This window comes from Marmota monax, unplaced genomic scaffold (assembly GCF_021218885.2).
Source record: "Marmota monax isolate L192 unplaced genomic scaffold, Marmota_monax_Labrador192_F-V1.1 WCK01_AAM20220418_F8-fsc00018, whole genome shotgun sequence".
Classification (NCBI taxonomy): Eukaryota; Metazoa; Chordata; class Mammalia; order Rodentia; family Sciuridae; genus Marmota; species Marmota monax.
This window is the reverse complement of record NW_026692201.1, coordinates 275,986-300,525: the sequence shown is the minus strand read 5'-3', so window position 1 is coordinate 300,525 and position 24,540 is coordinate 275,986. Positions and strand designations below refer to the sequence as shown.

At 36.9% G+C, this 24,540-nt stretch overlaps 1 protein-coding gene across 1 annotated transcript in view; it reads left to right on the top strand.

Annotated features, from left to right (window-relative positions):
- The window catches only part of Iqgap2 (IQ motif containing GTPase activating protein 2), a 297,019-nt gene that overhangs the window by 250,397 nt on the left and 22,082 nt on the right, over nucleotides 1–24,540 (top strand). Inside the window, exons 24-30 of the mRNA XM_046426823.2 lie at nucleotides 280–504; nucleotides 1,846–1,986; nucleotides 2,348–2,432; nucleotides 3,108–3,340; nucleotides 5,656–5,788; nucleotides 19,077–19,179; nucleotides 19,784–19,925. Of these exons, the coding sequence (XP_046282779.1) occupies nucleotides 280–504; nucleotides 1,846–1,986; nucleotides 2,348–2,432; nucleotides 3,108–3,340; nucleotides 5,656–5,788; nucleotides 19,077–19,179; nucleotides 19,784–19,925 (1,062 nt within the window). The remainder of the gene's footprint in view (nucleotides 1–279; nucleotides 505–1,845; nucleotides 1,987–2,347; nucleotides 2,433–3,107; nucleotides 3,341–5,655; nucleotides 5,789–19,076; nucleotides 19,180–19,783; nucleotides 19,926–24,540) is intronic.

Below are 24,540 nucleotides of genomic sequence, written 5' to 3'. Positions count from 1 at the left end.
CCTTGTATAGTGTCACCCAGTATTGTTGGTCTTGGTTCATTTTCAGTTCATACCTGCCTCCTAGATTAAAATTGAGGCTGAAACCTTATTTTTAGATCCTTAAAATTTTCAGATAAGAAATACATCTTACAAATAATTGTTTTTATTAAAATCACACCAACCTTGATCTTCATGGGAAAAAAAAATTAAACTCTAAATGCTCTTGCCTGCCAGGGAGACATTGTTGAAAATTCTATCCATAGAATCAAACCATTTAATTTTGGGCTGGGCTTTGTTTAGGTCAAAGGTGGACCAGGTACAGGACATAGTCACCGGTAACCCTACAGTCATCAAGATGGTGGTCAGCTTCAACAGAGGTGCCCGAGGACAGAACAGCCTGCGCCAACTTCTGGCTCCAGTGGTAAAAGAAATCATTGATGACAAGAACCTGATCATCAATACCAACCCTGTAGAGGTGTACAAGGCTTGGGTGAACCAACTAGAAACACAAACTGGAGAAGCCAGGTAACAAAGTCAGGAACGATGATTTTTCACTAACGTTTTCTGATCATTTTTACATATTCATTGATATATATTCTTCAACTCTGTTAAGCCAAAAAAAAATTTACTGTGAAAAGTCAGTTTTCAATTCAAAATATTCGCTCCTGCATATTCGCTCCTGCATATCTCATATCCTTGAGCTTTTGGTCATCTTGATACTAAGTGGTATTTTCAAACTTCAGAATCAGTGGCTCCCCAATGCCACAAATATTGTAATCTTCTCCCTTGTTTATCCCTCATGTGTTACTAACCCTAGACCTAGATGTAGTATATGCTTTCTCTTCACCTGAGGAGAATCCTGGTTTAGTTACCAAGTGAGCAAGTTCTGTGCACAACTATTAAGAATTCAGTTAGATGGGCTTATTCTGGGTGGTTATTTATGGATTCATTCAATCCTAGCTTTTAATTTCTTGCAAAAGTATATCTTGTAAAATACTTAAGATATGCATAGAGAATTATATGGGTGGTTGTCATAGCACTCTAAGAGTGAAAATTCAGGAAAAGTCAAAATATTTAGCTTTGGAGAATTTATTAAATGATTGTGATGGTGATATATATGCAATTAGGAATAATATCCCATTATCTTTTTTTAAAATTATTGGTTATATATATCTCACATATACATAGGATCTGTATAGAATGGGTATATACACAAATTGCATCATACATATGAATATATGGGTCCCATACACACATGTATAGAGGAGGACTTGGAAAGTTAGGCAGATGTATGAAAACTGGTTCTATATATTGGTACTATTTTTTTTTAATTTACTTCAGTGTACTTTTTTTCTGTGATGAACACATATTACTTTTAATAATAATTCAGATTTTTAATGCAAAGAAAGTAGGAGCCAGGTTATGGTTCATTGGTTTTATTTGGTGGTTGTTGTTTGTTGTTGTGCTGGGGATTGGACCCAGGGCCCTAGTGTATGCTGCTTGGCAAGCACTCTGCCTCTGAGCCATATTCCCAGCCCAGTGGTAAAGCCCTTGCCTAATGCACACAGGCCTTGAACAATCCAATTTCTGCACCATACCAAAAATAAATAAATAAATAGATAGATAAATAAATAAAATTTTTCTAATTTCAAAAGAGCCCAGAGGGTGTCCTGGAGTCCCTCCTGCTCCACTGGTGGCAGAAGGCATATCTGACACTTCACTTAGCAGAATCTTATTATTGGAATAAAGTGAGCAACATCCATCCAGTTCACTTACAAAAAAAACCTGAACTGTAGAGCCAACTTGGCAGGAATACTAATATTTATACCTAAGGCTCCAGTTAATTTAAAGTGCTTGTGTTTTCAGCAAGTTGCCTTATGATGTGACCACAGAACAAGCTCTAACGTACCCAGAAGTGAAAAACAAACTGGAGGCATCCATTGAGAACCTGAGAAGAGTCACCGACAAAGTCCTGAATTCTATCATTTCCTCCCTTGATCTACTGCCGTAAGTTGGATTTGTAGCAACTTTGGCATTATTTGCTGAAGTTCTCAGAATCCTGTGTAAGATAAGCCCCTGCAGTGAAGATAGATGTTCTCCTCACGTTGTGCTAACTATTTGAAGAGGATCACATTTTCCTTTTAAATTCACAACTATTCTCTAAAGAAGGAATGATATTTTGGTCATAGCCACAAATACTGCTCAGTTATTATCGTCAGTGGAAGTCCTGTGATTCCATTACCATCTCATTTTATGTTTACTTTTTAGGAAAACTGCTCAGCTTTAGTTGACTGGAACAATTGCTGTTTGTTTCTTCCTCACTTAGCCTTTTTCCATTATTTTCTTTTGTCATCTGTTCTGTATGTAGTTATGGATTGAGGTATATAGCCAAAGTACTGAAGAATTCGATCCATGAGAAATTCCCTGATGCCACAGAAGATGAGCTATTAAAGGTAGATTTTCAAGGGTACTCTCACCATAGCTTCTTTTTGGGGGTCTGACCAAAATTACCAACATACCATTTTGTAAGATTTTTTTTAACCTCATGTCTGACTATTTATAATAAGCTGCAAGACTTCTCTTTCTAAAGACTGCCAGATTATTGATTATGCTAAGGTTAACTTAGAAATCTTAGACATGACTGCAATTTTTTGTATTAGAACATTTTGGGGGCGATTAGCATATTTTTCACCAAAGATAGTTTTGTTAACTATATTAATGTATGGTTGTATCACTGCCTTTACTTAATGCTTTGTTAGGGTACACATCAGAAAATGATCTGCACAGGGTATGGTGGCACACACCTGTAATCTCAGCAACTTGGAGGCCTAAGGCAGGAAGATCACAAGTTGAAAGCCAGCCTCTGCAACTTAGCAAGGCCCTAAGCAACTTAGTTGGACCATGTCTCAAAATTAAAAAAAAAAAAAAACATTAAAAAGTCTGGGGATATAGCTCAATGGTAAAGTCCCCCTGTGTTCAACCCTTCAAACAACAAAAAAACAGATAAAAACGGAAAATGATCAAATGATCTGCTTTCACTTGGGAAATGTGATGAATATGCACTTTAATCAAAAAACTCTTAGATTTTTCTCTCTTAAAAATGGTATTTTTCTTTTGCATTACCTCAGATTGTTGGAAATCTCCTGTACTATCGGTACAAGAACCCTGCCATTGTAGCTCCAGATGGCTTTGATATCATTGACATGACAGCTGGAGGTCAGATCAATTCTGACCAAAGGAGAAACTTGGGGTCAGTGGCCAAGGTTCTTCAGCACGCAGCCTCCAACAAGCTGTTTGAAGGAGAAAATGAGCATCTCTCATCTATGAACAATTATTTATCAGAGACATATCAGAAATTCAGGTGAGAGGGGATGTTAGATTTGAAGAAACATGCAAGAAGGTGGGCAAGAACAATGTGTGCCTGGAGCTGGTATTGTTGGGGTGGAAAACAGGGGCCCCAGTGACTCCATGCATTTCTTCTATCAATTGCCACTGAAGGAAGGAGAAGGGAAAGAAGAGCAGGCTGGGTTGCTGATGCCCAGGCGTTTCCTCCCCACCCCTAGTATTCCTGCCACACTGATTGCTTCCTACATGTATGATTTCTGCTATTGGCAAAATGAAATGCTTACTCTTCCTGGTTGTTACACACTTGTACTACTTAGAATGAAACATTCAAACTAGTCGATTTCTGTTTTGTTGAACATAAGAGGGTAACTTCAGAAAAGACTAAGTTGTTTTCCCCGACAGGAAGAATTTGCCTTATCTGCAACAAACAACAGGAGGAAATGGAGTATTTTGTTTTGAAAGGTTGGGAAAATCCCAGATTTTATATTTGTAGATGATTATGTGTGCATGTGGGCTCTCCTATTCTCAGCCTTTCTTAGTTATCTAAGTAAGATTTAATAGTATTGACTTTGTGTTTCCAAAATATCACCCTGATCATTACACAGGGAGAATGGAGTGAGTCAGCAAAGTTTACTCCCCTGTCAGGAAGCTCTCTGATGAAACACTTTCATCTTGGCATTTGTTTGTTCTCTTGTCTACAGAAGATTGTACAAGTGTTACACAACTTCTACCTCCTTCTGTCTTCATTAGGAGACTAATTGCCCATTCTTCAATTTCCTCTGGGTTAATGACTTGATAGTTCATGATCACCATCCCTATCTGGAAATTTTAGCCTTTTGGGAGAAAGTTACCCCAGTCCTCTGCAGCAAATTTTAGCTTTTTAAGCTGCTTGTTTTTTCTTTCTTTCTTTCTTTTTTTTTATTGATTGCTCAAAATATTACAATGATCTTGACATATCATATTTCATACCTTTGATTCAAGTGGGGTATGAATTCTTATTTTTACCACGTGAAGCTGTTTGTTTTAATTCTGCTCAGTGACTGAAAAAGTACTATCCATGGCCCATATTTCTTGCAAACTCTTAAATGTTGTTAAAGCTTCCCTTTCAGTTCCTTTTTTTCTTGAATTATTATCAGCCATCCATGGATGGTTCCCAGCTCTTCATTTAAAAAGAAAAAACAACCCCAAACACCTCCCCTTGCCTCATCTTGAATTCATCCTTTTTCTCTTCCACTCATATTTATTCTTTGTGTGTCTCAATTTACCGTGAACAATTATAACCAAAACAGAACAGGGAGACCTATTGTCATGGGGAACATGATTCCCCACCACCACATGACTTCTGCCGTTTCACCTCCCCCAACCCAGGGTTGGGAAGGGAAAAGTCATTTCTGGTGGATAAGTCTTGAGTGCTCTTAGGAGAGATTTCAAGGATGATTTCAGATGTCTGAAACATTTACAACTGTATAGAAAAACACGCACACACCACCTGTGCTAAGGTCATTTGGAACTTCTCTTAAACTGACATCATAAGATGCTTGTCTCTTTTTCATATCTCTGTCTATATTTGCCATAGTTTAAATGGTAGAGGTTTTTAAAGTATTACAGCATTTTCCAAATTTGTATGTGTAGCTTTAATAGTCTTCCCATATGCCTGCAACTATTGCTTGAATCAAGCAAGAATGAAGTAGTCTTAACTCCCATTTCTGTCAAGGTGGTAGTTAGGGTGGTGTAGACCCAGAACTTGTGCCATTTAAAGTTGTAAAATTGATAAATTACCTTCTGGGTTGTATTCTTTACAAAGACTTGATTCTCAAATCAAGAATTATTCATCTTAGGGCTGGAGATGTTATTCAGTGGTACAGTATGTGCTTTCATGCACAAAGTCCTGGGTTCAATCCTAGCATACAAAATTAGAATTAGTCTTGACATTTTTATTGAAACATCCAGAACTGTGGGGGGGGCGGGGATACTGGGAATGAACCCAGTGTGTCATACATGCATTCTAGGCAGGTGTTCTACCACTGAGCTACATTCCCAGTCTTTTAGAGACCATTTTTAAATGATAACATGATTTGATCACAGTGATTCATAAATGGGACCTCATGCCCCTTTTATTCTCCTGTTCTGTTTGAGGAGCTGGGTCAACCATCCAGAAACATGGATGGGCTCTCATAGTCAGGAGCCAGACTGAAAGAAGCTATAAACATCTCCCTCAAAGTATGGGATGGAGAACAAAGTACTAGCCATCATTAAAAATTCCTACTTTGATAAAGCTATTTAAGTCACAGATTTGACTGTAACATTAGGCTTTTCTTCACCCTTTGTTAGGAATTACTTCAAAGAAGCATGTAATGTCCCTGAACCAGAAGAGAAGTTTAATATGGACAAATATACAGACTTGGTGACAGTCAGCAAACCAGTCATTTATATCTCAATTGAAGAAATCATCAACACGCATTCAGTAAGTGGGACTGAGGAGGGGTCTTGGTAATGGACCCATGGTTCAGATGTCTATTCAGTTAAAAATGCTTGGTCTCTATAGGACTTGGGGGTACACATGTGCTAATACTCATATTCTTAGTCCTAAAAAACCCTCCACTATTTATTTCCTAACTGTTAGACATTAATAAAAACTCCTTTCCTTAAACAATAGAGGTAACTTTAGACATAATTTGTTTGCAAAGTCAGATTGTAAATATAGCATTTAGGCCATGAACAGGGAAAAGCCCTGGAGTTCTCTCACTAGAGCCATGCTGCCTAGATCCACACCTGTTTCTCCCCCTTTCATAAGAGTCTCAGATTTTCTAGTCTTTTTCTAGAGAAGTGAGAATGTTCTCCCTATTTTGTTGTTTGGGTATATACTATGCTTGATCCTAGCCAAAAGACCAAAAAGCAATGTAAGGTTTAGACATAGGAGACAGAAAATAGGCTGTTCAAGAAAAACAAGAAACCACCAATAGTAGCCTCCTACAAAGAATCATTTCCATAATAGGAGACCTAGAATAGCCAAAGAAATCCCTAGCAAATATATGAGAAACCCAAAGCAAACCTCATAGTAAATGGGGAAAAATTGAAAGCATTTCCTTTAAAATCTGGGATAAGATAAAGGTATCCATGCTTTCATAATTAATATAGTCCTAGACATTCTAGCTAGAGCAATTAAACAAGAAAAGAAAATGGATAAAAATAGGAAAGGAAGAAGCCACTCTTTGCACATGATGTGGTAACATATACCTAGAAGATCCAAAGAACTCCATGAAAAGACTGCTAAAGCTAATGTATTTGGCAAAGTGGTAGGTTACAAAATCAACCTACAAAAATCAGTAGTTTTCCTATATGCCAACAATAAGTCTGCTGAGAAAGAAATCAGGAAAATAATTCACAATAGCCTAAAAAACAAACACAAAAACCCTAGGAATAAATCTATGAAAGACCTCTACAATGAAAGCTATAGAACATTTAAAAAGACCTCAGAAGATGAAAAGACCTCCCATGTTCATGGATTGGCTTGGCAAAATATTCTTTTTTTTTTTTTTTTTTTTTGCTTTTCTCATGTAACTTCCTTAGGCAAAATATTCTTAAAATGGCCATATCTCCAAAAGTGATACATGGATTTAATGTGGTTCCCATCAAAATATTGATAACATTCTTCACAGAACTAGAAAAAAAACTATCCTAAAATTCATTTGGAAGAAAAAAAGACCCAGAATAGCCAAAGTAGTTTTAAGCAAAATAAGCAATGCTGAAGGCATCACAATATCTGACTTCAAATTATACTATAGAGCTATAGTAACAAAAACTGCATGGTACCAGCATAAAAACAGACACACAGACCAGTGGTAAAGAATAAAAGACACAGAGACAGACCCTTACATCTACAGTCATCTGATCCTTGACAAAGGTGCCAAAAACATACATTGGAGGAAAGATAGCCTTTTTTAAAAATGGTTCTGGGGAAAAAATGGGATATTCATACATTGAAGAATGAAACTGGACCCTTATTTCTCACCCTGCACAAAAATCAACTCAAAATGGACCAAATACCTAGAAATTATATCAGAAACTATGCAACTCCTAGAAGAAAATATAGGATCAACACTCCAGCATAGAGGCACAGATAATGATTTTCTCAATAGGACCCCTAAAGCTCAGGAAATAATACCAAGAGTTAATAAATGGAAGGCATTAAACTAAAAATCTTCTGCATGGCAAAGCAAACAATTAGGAATGTTAAGAGAGAACCCACAGGGAGAAAATCCTTGCTATCCTTCTGACAAAGGATTAATATCTAAAATATAGAAAGAATCCCAAAAAAGTTTATGCCAAAAAAATTAAATAGCCCAATTAATAAATAGGCAAATGAATTAAACAGACACTTCTCAAAAGAAGAAATACAAATAGCCAGTAAACATGAAAAAATGTTCAACATCATTAGCAATTAGGGAAATGCAAATCAAAACTATACTGAGACTTCATCTTATACCAGTCAGAATGGCAGTCATGAAGAATACAAATAATAATAAATGCTGGTGAGGATGTGCAGAAAAAGGAACACTTTTACACTGTTGGTAGGATTATAAATTAATACGACCACTTTGGAAATCAGTACAGAGGTTCATCAAAAGTCTAGGCATGGAAGCACCATATGAACCAGCTATACCACTCCTTGGTATTTATCCTGAAGAATTAAAGTCATCATACTACGGTGATACCTACTACCCACGTTTATAGCAGCATAATTCACAATATCCAAACTATGGAACCAGCCTAGGTATCTATCAGTGGATGAATGGATTAAAAAATGTGATACACACACACACACACACACACAATGGGGTTTTATTCAGCCATAAAGAAAAATGAAATTGTCACTTATGAGAAAATGGATGGAGCTAGAGACCATTATGTTAAGTGAAATAAGTCAAACTGAGAAGGTTGAGGGTCATATATTTTTTCTCATATGTGGAAGCTAGAGAGGAAAAGGAAAAGAAAGGTAGAAATAGATCTCATGAAAATCAAAAGGAGATCAATAGAGGAAAGGACCAAGGGGGATGAGAGGGAGAAGAGGGAGAGAGGAAGTACTGGGAAGAGATATTGGCCAAATTATACTATTGAATTGTGTATTATGTGGATGTACAAATATATAGCAAATCCTATTGTTGTATAGAACTATAATGCACCAATTAAAAATGTGGGGGGAAAAAGAAAATTACAAAAAAATACTGTTCTACAATAAGAAAGAAAGAAGGAAGTTTTGATCAAGAAGAGCTGTGCAGGGGCTGGGGATATAGCTCTGTTGATAAAGTGTTTGCCTCACATGCACAAGGCCCTGGGTTTAATCCCCAGCACCAAAAAAAAAAGAGAGAGAGAGAGAGATGCAGGAGGCATCACAATACCTAATCTCAAATTGTACTACAGAGCTATAGTAACAAAAACAGCATGACGTTAGTATCAAAATAGACATAAAGAACACGGGAATAGAATTGAAGACACAGAAATAAACCCACCTACTGAAAGCCATCTGATACTTGACTAAGCTGCCAAAAATATAGAAGAAAGCTTTTTAACAAATGAGGCTGGGAAAACTGGACATCAATATGTAGAAGAATGAAACTGGATCCCTATCTCTCACCATGCACAAAACTCAAATGGTTCAAAGACTTAGGAATTAGACTACAAACTTCACAACTGCTAAAAGAAAACATAGGGTCAGCCTTCCATCATATTGGTGCAGGTAGAAAGACTCTTTAAAAATACCTCTGAAGCTTAAAAAAATAAAACCATGAAACAGTAAGCAGGATGACATCAAATTAAAAATCTTCTGCATAGCAATGATTAAAAAGCATGAAAAGAAGGCTGGAGTTGCGACTCAGTGATAGAGTGCTTGCCTATCATGTGTGAGGCACTGGGTTCAATCCTCAGCACTACATAAAAATAAACAAATAAAATAAAGGTATTGTGTCCATCTACAACTAAAAAAAAAAAAAGCATGAAGAGAGCCTACAGAATCTTAGTCAGATGCTCCTCTGACAGGAACTTAATATCCAGAACATATATATATATTAAAAAAAAACTTAACACCCCAAAAGCAAATAACCAAATGAATACATGGGCAAAAGAATTAAACAGACATTTCTCAAAAGAAGAAATATATGGCCAACAAATATATTAAAAAATGTTCAACATCTCTAGCAAACAGGAAAATGCAAATCAAAACTACACTAAGATTTCATATCACTTCAGTCAGAAAGGCAGTTATCAAGAGTATAAATAATAATAAATGCTGGTAAAGATATGGGGGGAAGGCACTCTCATACATTATTGGTGGGACTGAAAATTAGTACGACTACTCTGGAAAGCAATATGGAAATTCCTCAAAACACTAGGAATGGAAACACTGTATGACCCAGTTATCTCACTCCTTGGTATTTATCCAAAAGAACTAAAATCACCATACTATAGAGATATAGCCACTTCAGTGTTTATAGCAGCACTATTCAAAATAACCAAATATAGAATTGGCCCAGATGCCTGTCAATAGATAAATGGATTAAGCAAATGTAGTATATATGCACAATGGAGCTTTACTCAATCACAAAGAAAAATGCAATTATACCATGTGCCAATAAATGGATGGAACTGGAGAACATCATGCTAAGTGAAATAAGCCAGACTCACAAAGTCAAGGGTCAAATATTTTCTCTCATATGTGGAAGCTAGAGAGAATTAAAGGAAAGAAGGCGATGGGGAATGGATCAGATATCATAAAGATATCTCCTTCTAAGCAATGGATTAGAAGGAGATTGAGAGGGAGGAAAAGAGAGGAAATGTAGAAAGAATTTAACAAAATCACATTATGTGCATATAGAAATATACCACAGGGAATTTCACTTTTATATATATATGTAGAAAGCATCAATCAAAAATAAATATATGATGGGCTGGGCTGTGGCTCAGTGGTAGCGCACTTGCCTAGCACTGGATTCAGTTCTCAGCAGCACATATAAATAAATAAATAAGGTCTATCAACAACTAAAAAATATATATTAAAAAATACATGAGTGAAAGGAGAGTAGGAGGAGGGAGGAGTGAAAAGCAGGGACAGATGGAGTAAATCAAAACCAATGCATGTATGATTTTGTCAAAATGAACCTAACTACTGTGTATAACTATGATGGTCTTTAAAAAGAAAAAAAAAATCACTTCCACTGTTCTGGGAATTCCCATTTCTTAGAAGCAGATGATTTTGCAGTCTGTGCTGTCATAATGTCTCCATCTGGTTCTCATGCAAACTTCACCACCATCAACCATTAGTTCTCCACAGTGGCACTGGGAAGGAATGAGGAAGCCATAGAGAGCTTTTCAATCATTTAAAATGAAAAGAGGAGCCAGGCACTGAGGGGTTTTGTTTTGTTTTTAAAAGACTAATTGGGGCTTTTTTGTGTTGTTTTAAGTCTAATCAGAAGTATGTTTTTTTTTTTTTTTTTAAACATTTATTTTTTAGTTGCAGGTTGACCCAATACCTTTATTTTTCTTATGTGGTGCTGAGGATGGAACCTAGTGCCTCGCATATGCTAGGCAAGCACTCTACCTCTGAGCTATAACCCCAGCCAAAGAAGTAGGTTTTTTTAAAGAATAGTTTCAGACTTCAGTAGTCAAAGCAAGGGTCCTCAGGATGTGTCAGAAATATCTCCCAGGCCTCCCCCAAATGAGTCTTTATTCTAACAATATCCCCAGGTATTTTGATGCACATGAAAGTTCTGGATGCCTCTGTTACAACTACAGGAAAACATAATAAATACACACCTCTCAAAGATCATGCTCCTGTCCCTCAAACCAGATATACTTACAAGTAGCAAACTGGACACTTAACATTTCGATACCTACATTAAACTTCTCTAAAAAATGAAAAATTAAATGTTAATTTGGAGGAAATATTGGATCTAGTTTTGATTTTTGTCTCTCAGGGCTGACACAGGGAACATCTCTGACATTTACAACAAGCTCTTAATAAGTATTGACTAAATGAATAAACCATCCTCCTTTTCTCTAGAAGTTCCTCAAATCTCAAAACCATTCAGCAAGGTACTGCCGCAGTCTGGCTGGGCACAATCAGGAGCCACTTGTCAAAAGAAACTAACTTTATTTTTAGAACCACACACGCCAAACAAAACAGCCTCTCAGGAAAAACCCTCAGAGCCTCAACTGCCACCACCGGCTTCCCACAAGCCTCTCTCTCCCACACAAGCTTCTCTCCACCTCCCACAATCCTCCTGCTCTTGAGGCCAATTGGCTGGGTCACGTGGGCGGAGCCAAAAAAGTCCCCCAATGAGCAGCTCCGTGGTCTGAAAGGGCAGGGAAACAGCCCAATGAGCATTACCGCAGAGGAGCCAATCAGCTAGATGTTGCTGGGGCCGCTGTGAGCCAATCATCAGCCGGCAGCTGGAAGTTTGCTGGGGCCCCTTCGGCTGTGGCTCTCAACATCTCCGCCTCTCTGTTTAAACAACAAGCATGTGGCTTAGGGACCGTGCCTGCCTTAGGTTGTCCAATAGTACATATGGTCCTTAGGTTGGTACCATTGCAATTGGATCTTACCCGTCACTGACTACCGGTCCAGTATACAGCCACACCTGTGGAGAGGTCTTTGTACCATCGGGGGGGTGAGGTTCTTTGCCTCACCTCTGTTGGCCCCCAAATTTTAGCTGGACGATCATGACAAGCAGAAGGGAGGAAGATACCCCAAGCCAATTGACGGCTCCTTTTGGAAAAATTGTACCACCAATGACATCATCAGCAAAAATACCCCAACACTACCACAAGTCGCTGCACCAACAGATAGTTCACAATGCATACAGGTGAGCTCACAATGTGTCCAGGCAAGTTCTGCAAGCAGTTCAGTGATGGCTATTGTAGAAGCTGTAGATTGGTTTTATCTTTGACTTCACCAGCACTGGGATGAAGATAGGAATTCTGGCAATAATGGCTAAAGAAAAAATTATGTAACATTACAGAAGGCACTAAAAGAAAACAATTTTCTTAACAATTTACATTATCTTTAAGAGAATTATTAAATATAATGAAAAGGAAAGGTGAAAGTAAACAAACAGATCTGTTAACCTTCTTTTTTGTTTACATATTAAAACAATCCTCAACAGTTGTTTACCCAATTTAAATTAAACCATATAAATCACGAGAAAAAACAAAATATTTGGATCCATTTTATCATGAGCGCTCATCATATATCATATATGGACATACATACATTCAAACATATAACACAAAACACAAGTGTGCACACATAATATAATACATACAACACATAACATTATAGTAAAGGCCTTATAACTTTTTACAGGTGAAATCTCCATTGCAATGTTTAAAAACTCTATAGTCAAAAAATAGAACTGATCAGCAAAACATTAACCTAGGTCTGTATGAGCTCAAAAAACAAAATAGAACTTCATGATATGGCAAAGGGCAATAATAAAATAGATATTGAAAAAAGCATCCTGGTTCTGTTGCAGATGTAAGAATAGCCAAACTGGAGTTTTGGATATCAGTTGTTATGGATTTGAGCCAAATCATCTTCTTTTTGGTCTGTAGAAATCGCTTTAGTTAATCTTTCTGGAATCCAAATCGGCTGCTGTTCTCCCTGTGGAAACACATAAACAGACCCCCGACTCCAGACAATCACTGGGTCAGGACCTTGGTTAATCTCTCTGGAATCCAAATCGGCTGCTGTTCTCCCTGTGGAAACACACAAACAGACCCCCGACTCCAGACAATTACTGGGTCAGGACCTTTCCATTGTCCTGTTAGAATATCCTTCCAAAGTACCTTGGGCTTATGTACATTTTTTGGACACATATGCCTTTCTGTAGCACTAAGTCCTGATGAATCCAAATTTAAAAAGTTTAGAGTAAAAAGGGTTATTTTAAGTTTATCTTTGGGGAATATATACCCCTTCCCAATTCCTTCTTTTTGCTTTAATAAGTACATTTTAATAGTTTGATGAGCTCTTTCAACTATGCCTTGTCCCTGTGGATTGTATGGGTTTCCTGTTATATGAGTAATGCCAAATGTTGAGCAAAATTGTTTAAAAGAGGTAGAAGTATAACCAGGGGCATTATCTGTTTTTAACTGTTTTGGAACACCCACAGTGGCAAAATTTTGTAAGCAATGAGCTATAACATCTTTAGTTTTTTCTCCGGCATGAAGGGAGCCCATCAAAAATCCAGAAGAAGTATCAATTGTAACATGCAAATATTTTAATTTTCCAAATTCTGGCAAGTGTGTGACGTCCATCTGCCAAATATGGTTAGGTATCAATCCTCTAGGATTGACTCCAAGATTAACTTGTGGTAAAAAAGTCCCCCAATGAGCAGCTCCGTGGTCTGAAAGGGCAGGGAAACAGCCCAATGAGCATCACCGCAGAGGGCCCCAGCAAACTTCCAGCTGCCAGCAAGGTACCATGTACAAAAATAATTTTCTAATGAACACATAGGCTCATATCTAAACAATGACCCATTTGTCTATTTTTATGGTATATGATCCATCTCAAATATGGACATCTTGATTATATGTTTGCAGAAGGCAGTATCCACATTCAGAAAAGATAGTGGGGAATTCTCTTTCAGAGGGATTGTTTCTCATGGATAGCAAAGAGAAAAATGTTCTTGTATTAATTTGGTCTTTAAGGAGAAATAGTTTCCTTTGGTTAACAAAGATTGAAAACAGAATGCAGTCCTGGGAAACAGCATGAGGCTGCAGTTCCTTGGGGGTGTTGGGTTGAAAGCAGATGTCATATGGGACAGTGTGTAATGGCAGAGACTGTCCTGTTTACTGTCTAAGGGTGGAGGCGTCTGCTGCGGACCTGCCAAACCCTTGGCCACGTAGTTGACCCTCGCTGTCTAGGGAACATGTGGAATTTCAACATAAGGTCTTTAAGGAGACATTTTCAGGAAATGTTTTTGTTCCACAAATTACAGAATAAAGGGGTAGAAACTAATCACCTAAATCATCCATTTCCAGATATGGCAGCCAAATCAGCTGGACCGTCTCTAAAAAAAAACAAGTACATAAATTTATCCATCCTGCTTTTTTTTGTTGTTGTTCTTGTTTCTGATATATTTTACCCCAAAATGCCATTATATGCAACCCTTCCAGGTTTTGCCATGTCTTTACCTCACCTCTGTTGTTTAGTTAACTTTTCTTTGAAGCCACTTACCTTTTTAAAAACAATTCCTATTTCTTTGCATTAAAACACAAATGCTTCTACTATAGAAGAAGTAGCATGCCTCGCCATAAACAGAAACTTCAGAAGAAAACAAGTAATGAAAACAGAAGATTACTTCCTTGCCTTGAAACTGCATTTAAGGCTGCTCTCCTGGTTTTGAAAAAACCCAGTTAGAAATGTAGGGAAGTGTTAGGAAAATTCAGCAGTAAAAAGAAATGTTCTCTCTTTAATTAATCTTAAAGATTGACAAAGAAAAGCCAGTAAAGAATGCAGCACTCAGCTGGCATAAGCATAAAATAACCTTCTCAACAAATGGTACTGGGATAACTTGAAATCCACAACCCAAAGAATAAAGTTGGATTTCTTTCCATGCTGTGCCAAAAAAAAAAAAAAAAAAATTAAAGAGCTCAAAAAGAGTTCCATCTAAATGTAAAAATGAAAACTATAGAATTCTTGGGAAAAAAAAATTGTAGGAGTAAATCTTTGTGGCCTTAAAGTCAGCATTGGTCTCTTAGATGTGTCACCAGTTACACAAGCAGCAAAAGAAAGAAATTAAATTACAGCAAAACTGAAATCTTTTGTGCTGTAAATAGTGTCATAAAGAAATGAGGGGCTGTGGCTGTGGCTCAGCGGTAGCGCACTTGCCTGGTAAGTGTGAGGCACTGGGTTTGATTCTCAGCACTGCATATAAATAAATAAAAAATAAAGGTCTATCAGCAACTTAAAAAAATGTACATTTTAAAAAAATAAGAAATTGAAAAGATACCTGCAGATTGAGAGAAAATAATTGCAAATAATATGATAAAGAACTTGTTTCCAGAGTATAAAATTCTGCAACTCCATGATAAAAAAGATAAATAATCTGATTTTTAAAGGCATAACTATGCATCAAAAAAGCCAATCAACTCAGTGAAAAGGCAACCTATGGAATAGGAGAAAATATTTGCAAATCACAAATCTGCTAAAAGGTTAATATCTAGAATTTACAAAGAACTCCTACAATTCAACAACAACAAAAAACCTGATTAAAAAATGATCCAAGAACCTGAATAGACATTTCATATACCAGTGACCAGCAAGTACATGAAAAGATGTTTATCATCACTGATGATTAGGAAAATCCAAATCAAAACCACTATATACCATCCCACACCCATTTATATAATTGCTATTTTTATTTGTTCTTTTTAGATATACATGACAGAAGAATGTATTTTGACATTATACATACATGAAGTATAATTTATTCTAATTAGGATCCCATTCTGTGGTTGTATATGATGTGGAGTTACATTGATTGTGTATTTATATATGAACATAGGAAGGTTATATCCAATTCATTCTACTGTCTTTCCTATTCCCATCTCTCCTCTCTTCCCTTCATTCCCCTTTGTCTAATCCAATGAACTTTTATTCTCATGCCCCGAATTATTGTGTGTTAGCATCTACATATCAGAGAGAACATTTGACCTTAGGATTTTTAGGATCGGCTTATTTCATTTAGCATGGTAGTCTCCAGTTCCATCCATTTTCCACCAAATGCCATAATTTCATTCTTCTTTATAGCTGAGTAATATTCCTCTAGCAATTAGAGAAATAACAAACTAAAACTACACTGAGACTTCATCTCACTCCAGGCAGAATGGCAATTATCAAGAATATAAGTAACAATAACCGTTGATAAGGATGTGGGGGAAAAGGTTCACTCATATGTTGCTGGTGGGACTGCAAATTGGTGCCTTGATTCTTAGTATTATCATTTTTTATTGAATTTATTTCTCATTAAAGTATGTAGCTTTTAAGACTTTTTTTCTGACAGTATTATATAATTTTTAGCATGGGTAGATAAGAGTGTCACTGGTAGGTTAATGGACAGCTGACATGTATTTTGGTCTATTCTTTATTGTCTTAGTAGTTTTCATTCTCTGTACATACCATAATCAACCTATTGCCTCTGAGAAACATGTAAGATAATGTATTTACAGCCATTTTTACAAGTTTATAATGTATTTTTCTATCTTGTTTTATATGTGTTATGTAAAATTCAAAAAGAATTTTTTTCTTAATTGAGAAAAGGATATAAAATGCAAAATCCACAATTTTCATAAGTGAAAATTGCTAATTGTTTTGCAGTATTTTATTATATTGGATGTCTTGTCTTTCTTGGGCTTTTAGTTAGCTGATGAATGAATACATTAGACACTTTTGGGTTTTAGTTGGGATTTTACATAGCTTACATTTTAATTCTTGGATTCTTTGGTGTTTCTATTAACCTATAGCATTATTTTAATAAATGTTATAATATCAACCTGAAAAAAATTTTTAAAAATGTTGAAAAGGTTGTAAAGAAAATGGTACGCTTATACACTATTGGAGGGACTATAAAATAGTACAGCTGATATGGAAAACAGTATGACAGTTCCTCAAAAATTAGAAATAGGCCAGGCACAGTGGCACATGCCTATAATCCCAGTAGCTCATGAGGCTGAGGTAGGAGGATCACAGGTTCAAAGCCAGCCTCAGCAACTTATTGAGGTCCTATCTCAAAATTAAAAAAAAATAATAAAAAGAGCTGGGGATATGGCTCAGTGGATAAGTGTCCCTGGGTTCAATCTCTGTACAAAAAAAATTTCTTTTTAAATAGAATTGCCTGGGCTGGGGATGTGGCTCAAGCGGTAGCGCGCTCGCCTGGCATGCATGCGGCCCGGGTTCGATCTGCAGCACCACATACAAACAAAGATGTTATGTCCGCCAAAAACGAATAAATAAATAAATAAATAAATAGAATTGCCATGTAATCCAGTGATTTCACTTCTAGATGTACACCCAAAAAAATTAATGGCAAGATTGAAAAGATATTTGTACACCCACATTCACAGCAGCATTAGTCACAATAACCAAGTGTCCATTGATAGATAAATGAATAAAATATGACACATATAAAGTGCAATATTATTCATCTTTAAAAGGGAAGAAAATTGTGATACATACTACCTGATTGTACCTTAAGGACAATGCACTAAGTGAAGTAAGCTGGTCACAAAAAGACAAATGCTGTGTGATTTTACTTAGATGAGGTACCTAGAATAGTCAAATTCATGGAGTCAAAAAAGTAGATTAGTGTTTTCCAGAGGCTGGGAGAAGGGGATAGAGGGGAGTGAATATTAATGAGCACAGGTTTTCTTTTAGGGTTGTTAAAATATTCTGAAATTAGATAGTGGAATTGGTTTTGCAAATCTGTGAATATATTAAACACCAGACATCAAACATTTTAAATGAATTTGGTGACTAAAAATGAGTTGTGCAATTTTTGTGCATGCCCCATAAACCCTTTTGCTGGGGAGGCTGAGGCAAGAGGATGGCCAGTTCAAAGCTAGCCTCAGCAAATTAGGGAGGTTCTAAGCAACTCAGTGAGGCCCTGTCTCTTAGTTTAAGCACGCCTGAGTTCAATCTCTGGTACCAAAAAAAAAAAAAAAAAAAAGGATTTAAAATGGAAACGGGGCTAATTTTATGATTATGATTCAGATTTTTATGAAATAGTCCACAACACCTGAAAGCATATTGCCTATCATCAGAGGTATTAACTCCATAGTTTGGAAATATTGTTTCAGTTTAATTAGAAATGAAAACAAAAACAGATATATTGTCCTTTATCATTTTCCCCTCAGATGCTGCTATCTATAAGACCTGGAAAGACACTCCAGCAGTTGTCACTCATCTTTGAGCCTCTTTAGGATCACAAAAAGAGGGATCCACCCATCACTTTTAGGTATTAGGTTAGGGAACCACATGGACATGTCTGTCATCCTTACCTGTGAAGGATCTTCAATGCCAGGCAACCAATTAAAATAGCTAATACATGTGATTTGGGGGGCGGTGGGGGGGGCAGGGATTGAACTCAGGGGCGCTTGACCACTGAGCCACATCCTTAGCCCTATTTTGTATTTTATTTAGAGACAGGGTCTCACTGAGTTGCTTAGCACCTTGTTTTTGCTGAGGCTGGCTTTGAACTCTAGATCCTTCTGCCTCCACCTCCTGAGCTGCTAGGATTATAGGCATGTGCCACCGCCCGGCAATAGTTGTGATTTTTAGAATATTTAACCATAGTGTTTGATTGCAGCATAACTGATCTCAGAAGAGGTATGGAAATGCCTTTCCAGTCAGTTTGCTGCCAGTGTTAGCTGAAAGACTTGTGCTTTACTTTAGACTCCTCCTCGATTTTGAATTTTTCTGTAAAGGTGAGGAAGCACAAGATCTTGCTGTCAAGTAGCTTTTTTTTTTTAATGAATACCTTTCTTTCTATAATTTCTTAACATCGAGAGCATATTTACCCTCAAGATAAAATGAAAACGGTGTCTCTTTATAGTCCACAATTTTAATTAATGTCAGATTTGTATTAAAGATGTAAATAATATCTGGAGAAAATATTGAAAACTGAATGGGAGGAATATATATATGGTAGCAGTTAGGAACTGACTTCTGTCTTTGCACGTGTGTTGCTCTCTGTATAAAGCTCCTGTTGGAACACCAGGATGCCATTGCTCCTGAAAGAAATGACTTACTCAATGAATTACTGGAGTCGCTGGGAGAAGTGCCCACGGTAGAATCCTTTCTCGGTAAGAGTTTGTTCCTGTTAACTCATCCTCATGTCTATGGATTTTGGCTCTTTTCATTTTTGTATCCTAGATAGAAAATTTATTTTTGGAATTTAATACTTAAGCTAATTTAAAGGAATAACTACCTTGCCCCCTTCTTACTTTAAGGACTCTGTAAATCAGGGCTGGAGTGTAGCTTACTGGTAGAGCACCTGCTTGGCAGTTGCCAGGCCCTGGGTCTGATCCCCAGTACTCTACCCCCCACACCCCAAAAAATTAAGACTTCTGTAATTCATTGTGTCCTGGGTTGTAAAACATTTGATATATATAAGAATAAGCTCCAGATACATCAAAAAGGGTTTGTTAATCCGCTTCACAAAGAAAGCATTACAGAGACATTTATTAGAAAATGGAAAGTTCCTTACTGTGTTTTCCAAGGATTTCTTTTATTAGTAGTTTTCTCTTTTTAGTTATTTGTTCATAATTTGAAGATCTGTGGTTTTGTGAGGACTATGATCACCCATCTTATTGCTCATCCTGTGTCTTCCAGAACCTTCTCTTTCATTGCTGATGCCATCACAAGGAGTGACTTGCAAGAATAACACTGTTGGGTTTTTTTGTACAGGGGAAGGAGCAGTTGACCCCAATGACCCTAACAAGGCCAATACACTAAATCAACTCTCAAAGACTGAGATTTCCCTTTACTTGACAAGCAAATATGATATAGAAGATGGTGAAGGTATGGATGGCCGAAGCCTCATGATAAAGTAAGTGTGTTGGTCAGCTTTATGTTTCTCTGACAAAATACTTAAATCTTCCCTTCTTTGAAGTATTTTCTTATCTAGAGATTTTAGTTCACAGTCAGTTGCCTCTATTGCTTTGGGTGTCTGGCAAAGCAGAACTTCATGGCAGGGGAGTATATGGTAGAATAAAGCTGCTCACCTCATGGTGACTGGCAAGTGAAAAAAGAGGGAAGGGGGCAGGGGACAAAATAAACCCTTCCAGAGAACACCCCAGGGACCTGCTTTCTCCAAAAGTCCCCCCTCCTAAAGTCTCCTCCACCTCCCAATGGCCCATTAAGCTATGAAACCATTGATGGATCCATTGATAAGGTTAGAGCCTTATTGATCCAGTTACTACCTCCCAGCATCACTTCTGAACTCTGCTGCACTAAGGACCAAGTCTTTAACACATGAGCTTTTAGGGAATGTTTCAGAACCAGATCATTAGCAGTTAAGTTTGGGGCTTAAAGGACACGTCCCCAGTTTCACGTCTTAAACCATCCAAAATCAAGTAAGGCTAAATCCCCCAAAATTTATTTAGCAATAGATGAATATTGAAATGTATTATATTTATCCATCAAACATCAGACCAAAGGATAAGTAGACTCTTAATAATTGGAAGGAACTAAGTATTATAATAATGTACAAAATCTGCTTTGGTTCTTATTTCATGTAGTACTTTGATACCTTTCCTTTAAGGAATGAAATTAACCACAGAAATACCTGTGTCAGAATGATTAAAAGATTAGTAAGGAATTACCTTTAACCACATTTTATTCCTGTTATAAAATGATAATGTAAAAAGGCACACATGATAAGACTTCTCATCTCATATATTGGCTTTCTTTCCTGTTAATTAATCCTGGAGCTGAGGTTTTGGCTCAGTGGTAGAGCGCTCACCTAGCACCTGGGAGGTAATGGGTTCGATCCTCAGCACCACATAAAATATATAAACAAATAAAATGAAGTTATTATGTCCATCTACAACTTGAAAAAAATATATTTTAAAAAGATTAATTAATCAATCAATCCTGGATACCTTTGCCAGCTTTGATTTTATTCATCCTTTATTTCCTGTCCTGAAAGATTTCAAATGAAGCATTTGCACTCTAAATGAATACTGTATTTTTTCCCCCTTAAGGCTTTGTGCATTTGCTATGCCAGTCTTTTATGCACAGAGTAAGGAAGAGAATGAGATTTATAACACAACACCATAAATCAAAAACACATGCTCATCAGACAGTACAGTTTTAAAGAACTTGTATAAAAAGAATGATGCATATCTGCACATTAGAACAATTATATATTGGAGTGGAAAATGAAAGAAAGGGGAACAAACAAAATTAAACATGCCTTGACACAATATTTAGCACATGTCTTCCAAACTACATGTCTAGAGGGCTGAGATTGTTTTCATTTGTGCTGTTTTCTGTCCTGCCATTGACTTGCTTCAGACAGCACTCATTTCCACATGATTTTTTTTTCCATATGATCTGCCACCCACATAAATACCAAAAGGGGCTTCCTGGAGCTGGTGGTATAGCTCAGTGGTAGAGTGCTTGCTTTGCATGCATGAGGGCCCTGAGTTTTATCGCTTGCACCCACTTCCACATCAAAAATAAGCTTCCTTGGTGTGCTATGTTGTGACATATGTTACTTCTATAAAGTTTACTTATTTTGTCAATCAGCTAAGCTTCCATTCACTTGTGCAATCAGCTAAGCTTCCATTCACTTGTGCAATAAATGTTAGAGAACCTGCTCTATGCCAGGCTTGAGACTGGAGATACAGCAGTGGCAAACCAGTGACAGTCTCTGCCTTTCAAGATTGAAGGTCTGAATTCTAGAACACATCCCAGGCAAGACTGAGGGCAATGTTCTTCAACTACTAATTACCAAGTAGATGGAACTTTCAGAAAGACAGTTCACCAAAGGGCAGGGAGAAAAGAGGGGAAAACAATTATTAAGGTAACTGGAAATTCTAGATTGTATGGTTCTGCCATGCAAATGAAATTAGATCAAGCCTCCCAGGATCTCAGAAACTTTGTCCTTTACAGTAATGGTATGAAATTTTCTCTTAATTGGTTTTGTCTGTTATTTAAATGCCATTTCTAAAAGCATTCGCTTCAACTCAAATGTCTGCATTAATGAGTAAAAATCACAATTTAAGAAGTCTAAAATATTAAATAATCTGAAATATATATTTCTAAAACTGAGCCTCCATGGTTCTGCAAATTCTTGGAATTCACATTTTAAAAACAAAACCATCAACGTCAGATATTTTGGGAAGTTCTACTTCTTGGCCTGGGAACCTGACTTGTTGTCCTGCATGCCTTACCCAGCCCCTGCCCCATGTGGCAGTCTCCCAGCTCTCCAGAATGTGCTAGAAACCCATGCTGAATATTCCTCTAATCACCACATTAGGCACAGCCAGTGGGTTTTGTTGTTGTTGTTTAATGGTAGAATACACATAGCATAAAATTTACTATTTTACCCATTGTAAAGCATACAATTCAGTGGCATTTAGCACAATATTGTGCAGCCATCATGACTGTCTAGTTCCACATTTTTATCATCCCCAAAGTGCATTCAGTCCTGACCCTCTTCTCTCCAGCCCCTGATTACAACTAGTCTGCTTTCTGTCTCTATGAATTTACCTATTCTAGATATTTTATATAAATGGAATTATGTAACATGTAATTTTTTGTGTCTAACCTTTTACTCAGCATAGTATTTTCAAGGTTCCTTTGTGCAACATGGAATCAGTACTTCATTTCTTTTATAATGACTTGAGAATATTTCTTTGTATGGATATATGCCACATTTTGATTATCTACTGATCAGTCGATGGACGTTTGAGTTGTTTCTACCTTTTAGCTATCGTGAACAGTGCTACTATATACATTGGTGTGAAGTTTATGTTTGAACACCCATTTTCAATTTTGGCGGGGTGTATACATGGGAATGGAATTGCTGGGTTAAATGGTAATTCTATGTTTAACTTTTTGAGTAATCACCAAACTGATTTCCCCAGTAACTGCACCATTTCACATTTCCCCTAGTAAGGTATAAAAGTTCAACTTTAGGCATGTAATCCCAGCAACTCAGAAGGCTAAAGCAAGTGGATTGCAAGTTCAAAGCCAGTCTCAGCAACTTAACAAGGCCCTAAGAAACTTAGAAATACCTTGTCTCAAAATAAAATATAAAAACAGCTGGGGATTGGCTCAGTGGTTGAATGCCCATGGGTTCAATCCCCAGTGCCAAAAAAAGTTCTACTTTGTCTACATTCTCAACAGCACTTTTCTTTCTTTTTTTTCCCTTCCTTCCTTCCTTCCTTCCTTCCTTCCTTCCAATAGCCATCCCAGATGTGTGGAATATTTTTGTAGTGGTTTGGATTTGGAATTCTCTAATCATAAGATATTGAGCATCTTTTCATGTGCTTGTTGACCATTCATATATTTTCTTTGTAAAAATGTCTACTCAAGTCATTTACTCTTTTTTAAATTAAGTGGTTCTTTGGTTTGTATTTGGTTTTGATTTTGTTTTGCTCCTGGAGTATAAGAATTCTTCATATATTCTGGATACTAGACCTTTATTAGATATACATGATCTGCAAATATTTTTGCCACCTCTGTGGATCATTCTTTTGTGCTCTTGTGTAGCTAAAAAGGTGTTTTGTTTTGTATGCAGAAAAGGATATTACCAAAAAGAAAAAGACAACCCACAGAAGGAGCAAAAAATATTTGCTGTGTTTCTAATTATTTGTTGTATACACATAAACACAGAGAATGGATGGCATGCATATTCAAAATACATATAAAATATTTTACAGATGAGAAAAATAGGCACAGAACAGATACAAACCTTTTCTTTTTTTTTAATTTTTTATTGTTGGTTGTCCAAAACATTACATAGTTCTTGATATATCATATTTCACACTTTCATTCAAGTGGGTTATGAACTCCCATTTTTACCCCATATACAGATTGCAGAATTACATCAGTTACACATCCATTGATTTACATATTGCCATACTAGTGTCTGTTGTGTTCTGCTGCCTTTCCTATCCTCTACTATCCCCCTCCCCTCCTCTCCCCTCCCCTCCCCTCTTCTCTCTCTATCCCCTCTACTGTATAACCCTGAGGGTCTCCTTCCATTTCCATGCATTTTCCCTTCTCTCTCCCTTTCCCTCCCAACTCTCATCCCTGTTTAATGTTAATCTTCTTCTCATGCTCTTCGTCCCTACTCTGTTCTTAGTTACTCTCCTTATATCAAAGAAGACATTTGGCATTTGTTTTTTAGGGATTGGCTAGCTTCACTTAGCATAATCTGCTCTAATGCCATCCATTTCCCTGCAAATTCTATGATTTTGTCATTTTTTAATGCAGAGTAATACTCCATTGTGTATAAATGCCACATTTTTTTTATCCATTTGTCTATTGAAGGGCATCTAGGTTGGTTCCACAGTCTTGCTATTGTGAATTGTGCTGCTATGAACATCGATGTAGCAGTGTCCCTGTAGCATGCTCTTTTTAGGTCTTTAGGGAATAGACCGAGAAGGGGAATAGCTGGGTCAAATGGTGGCTCCATTCCCAGCTTTCCA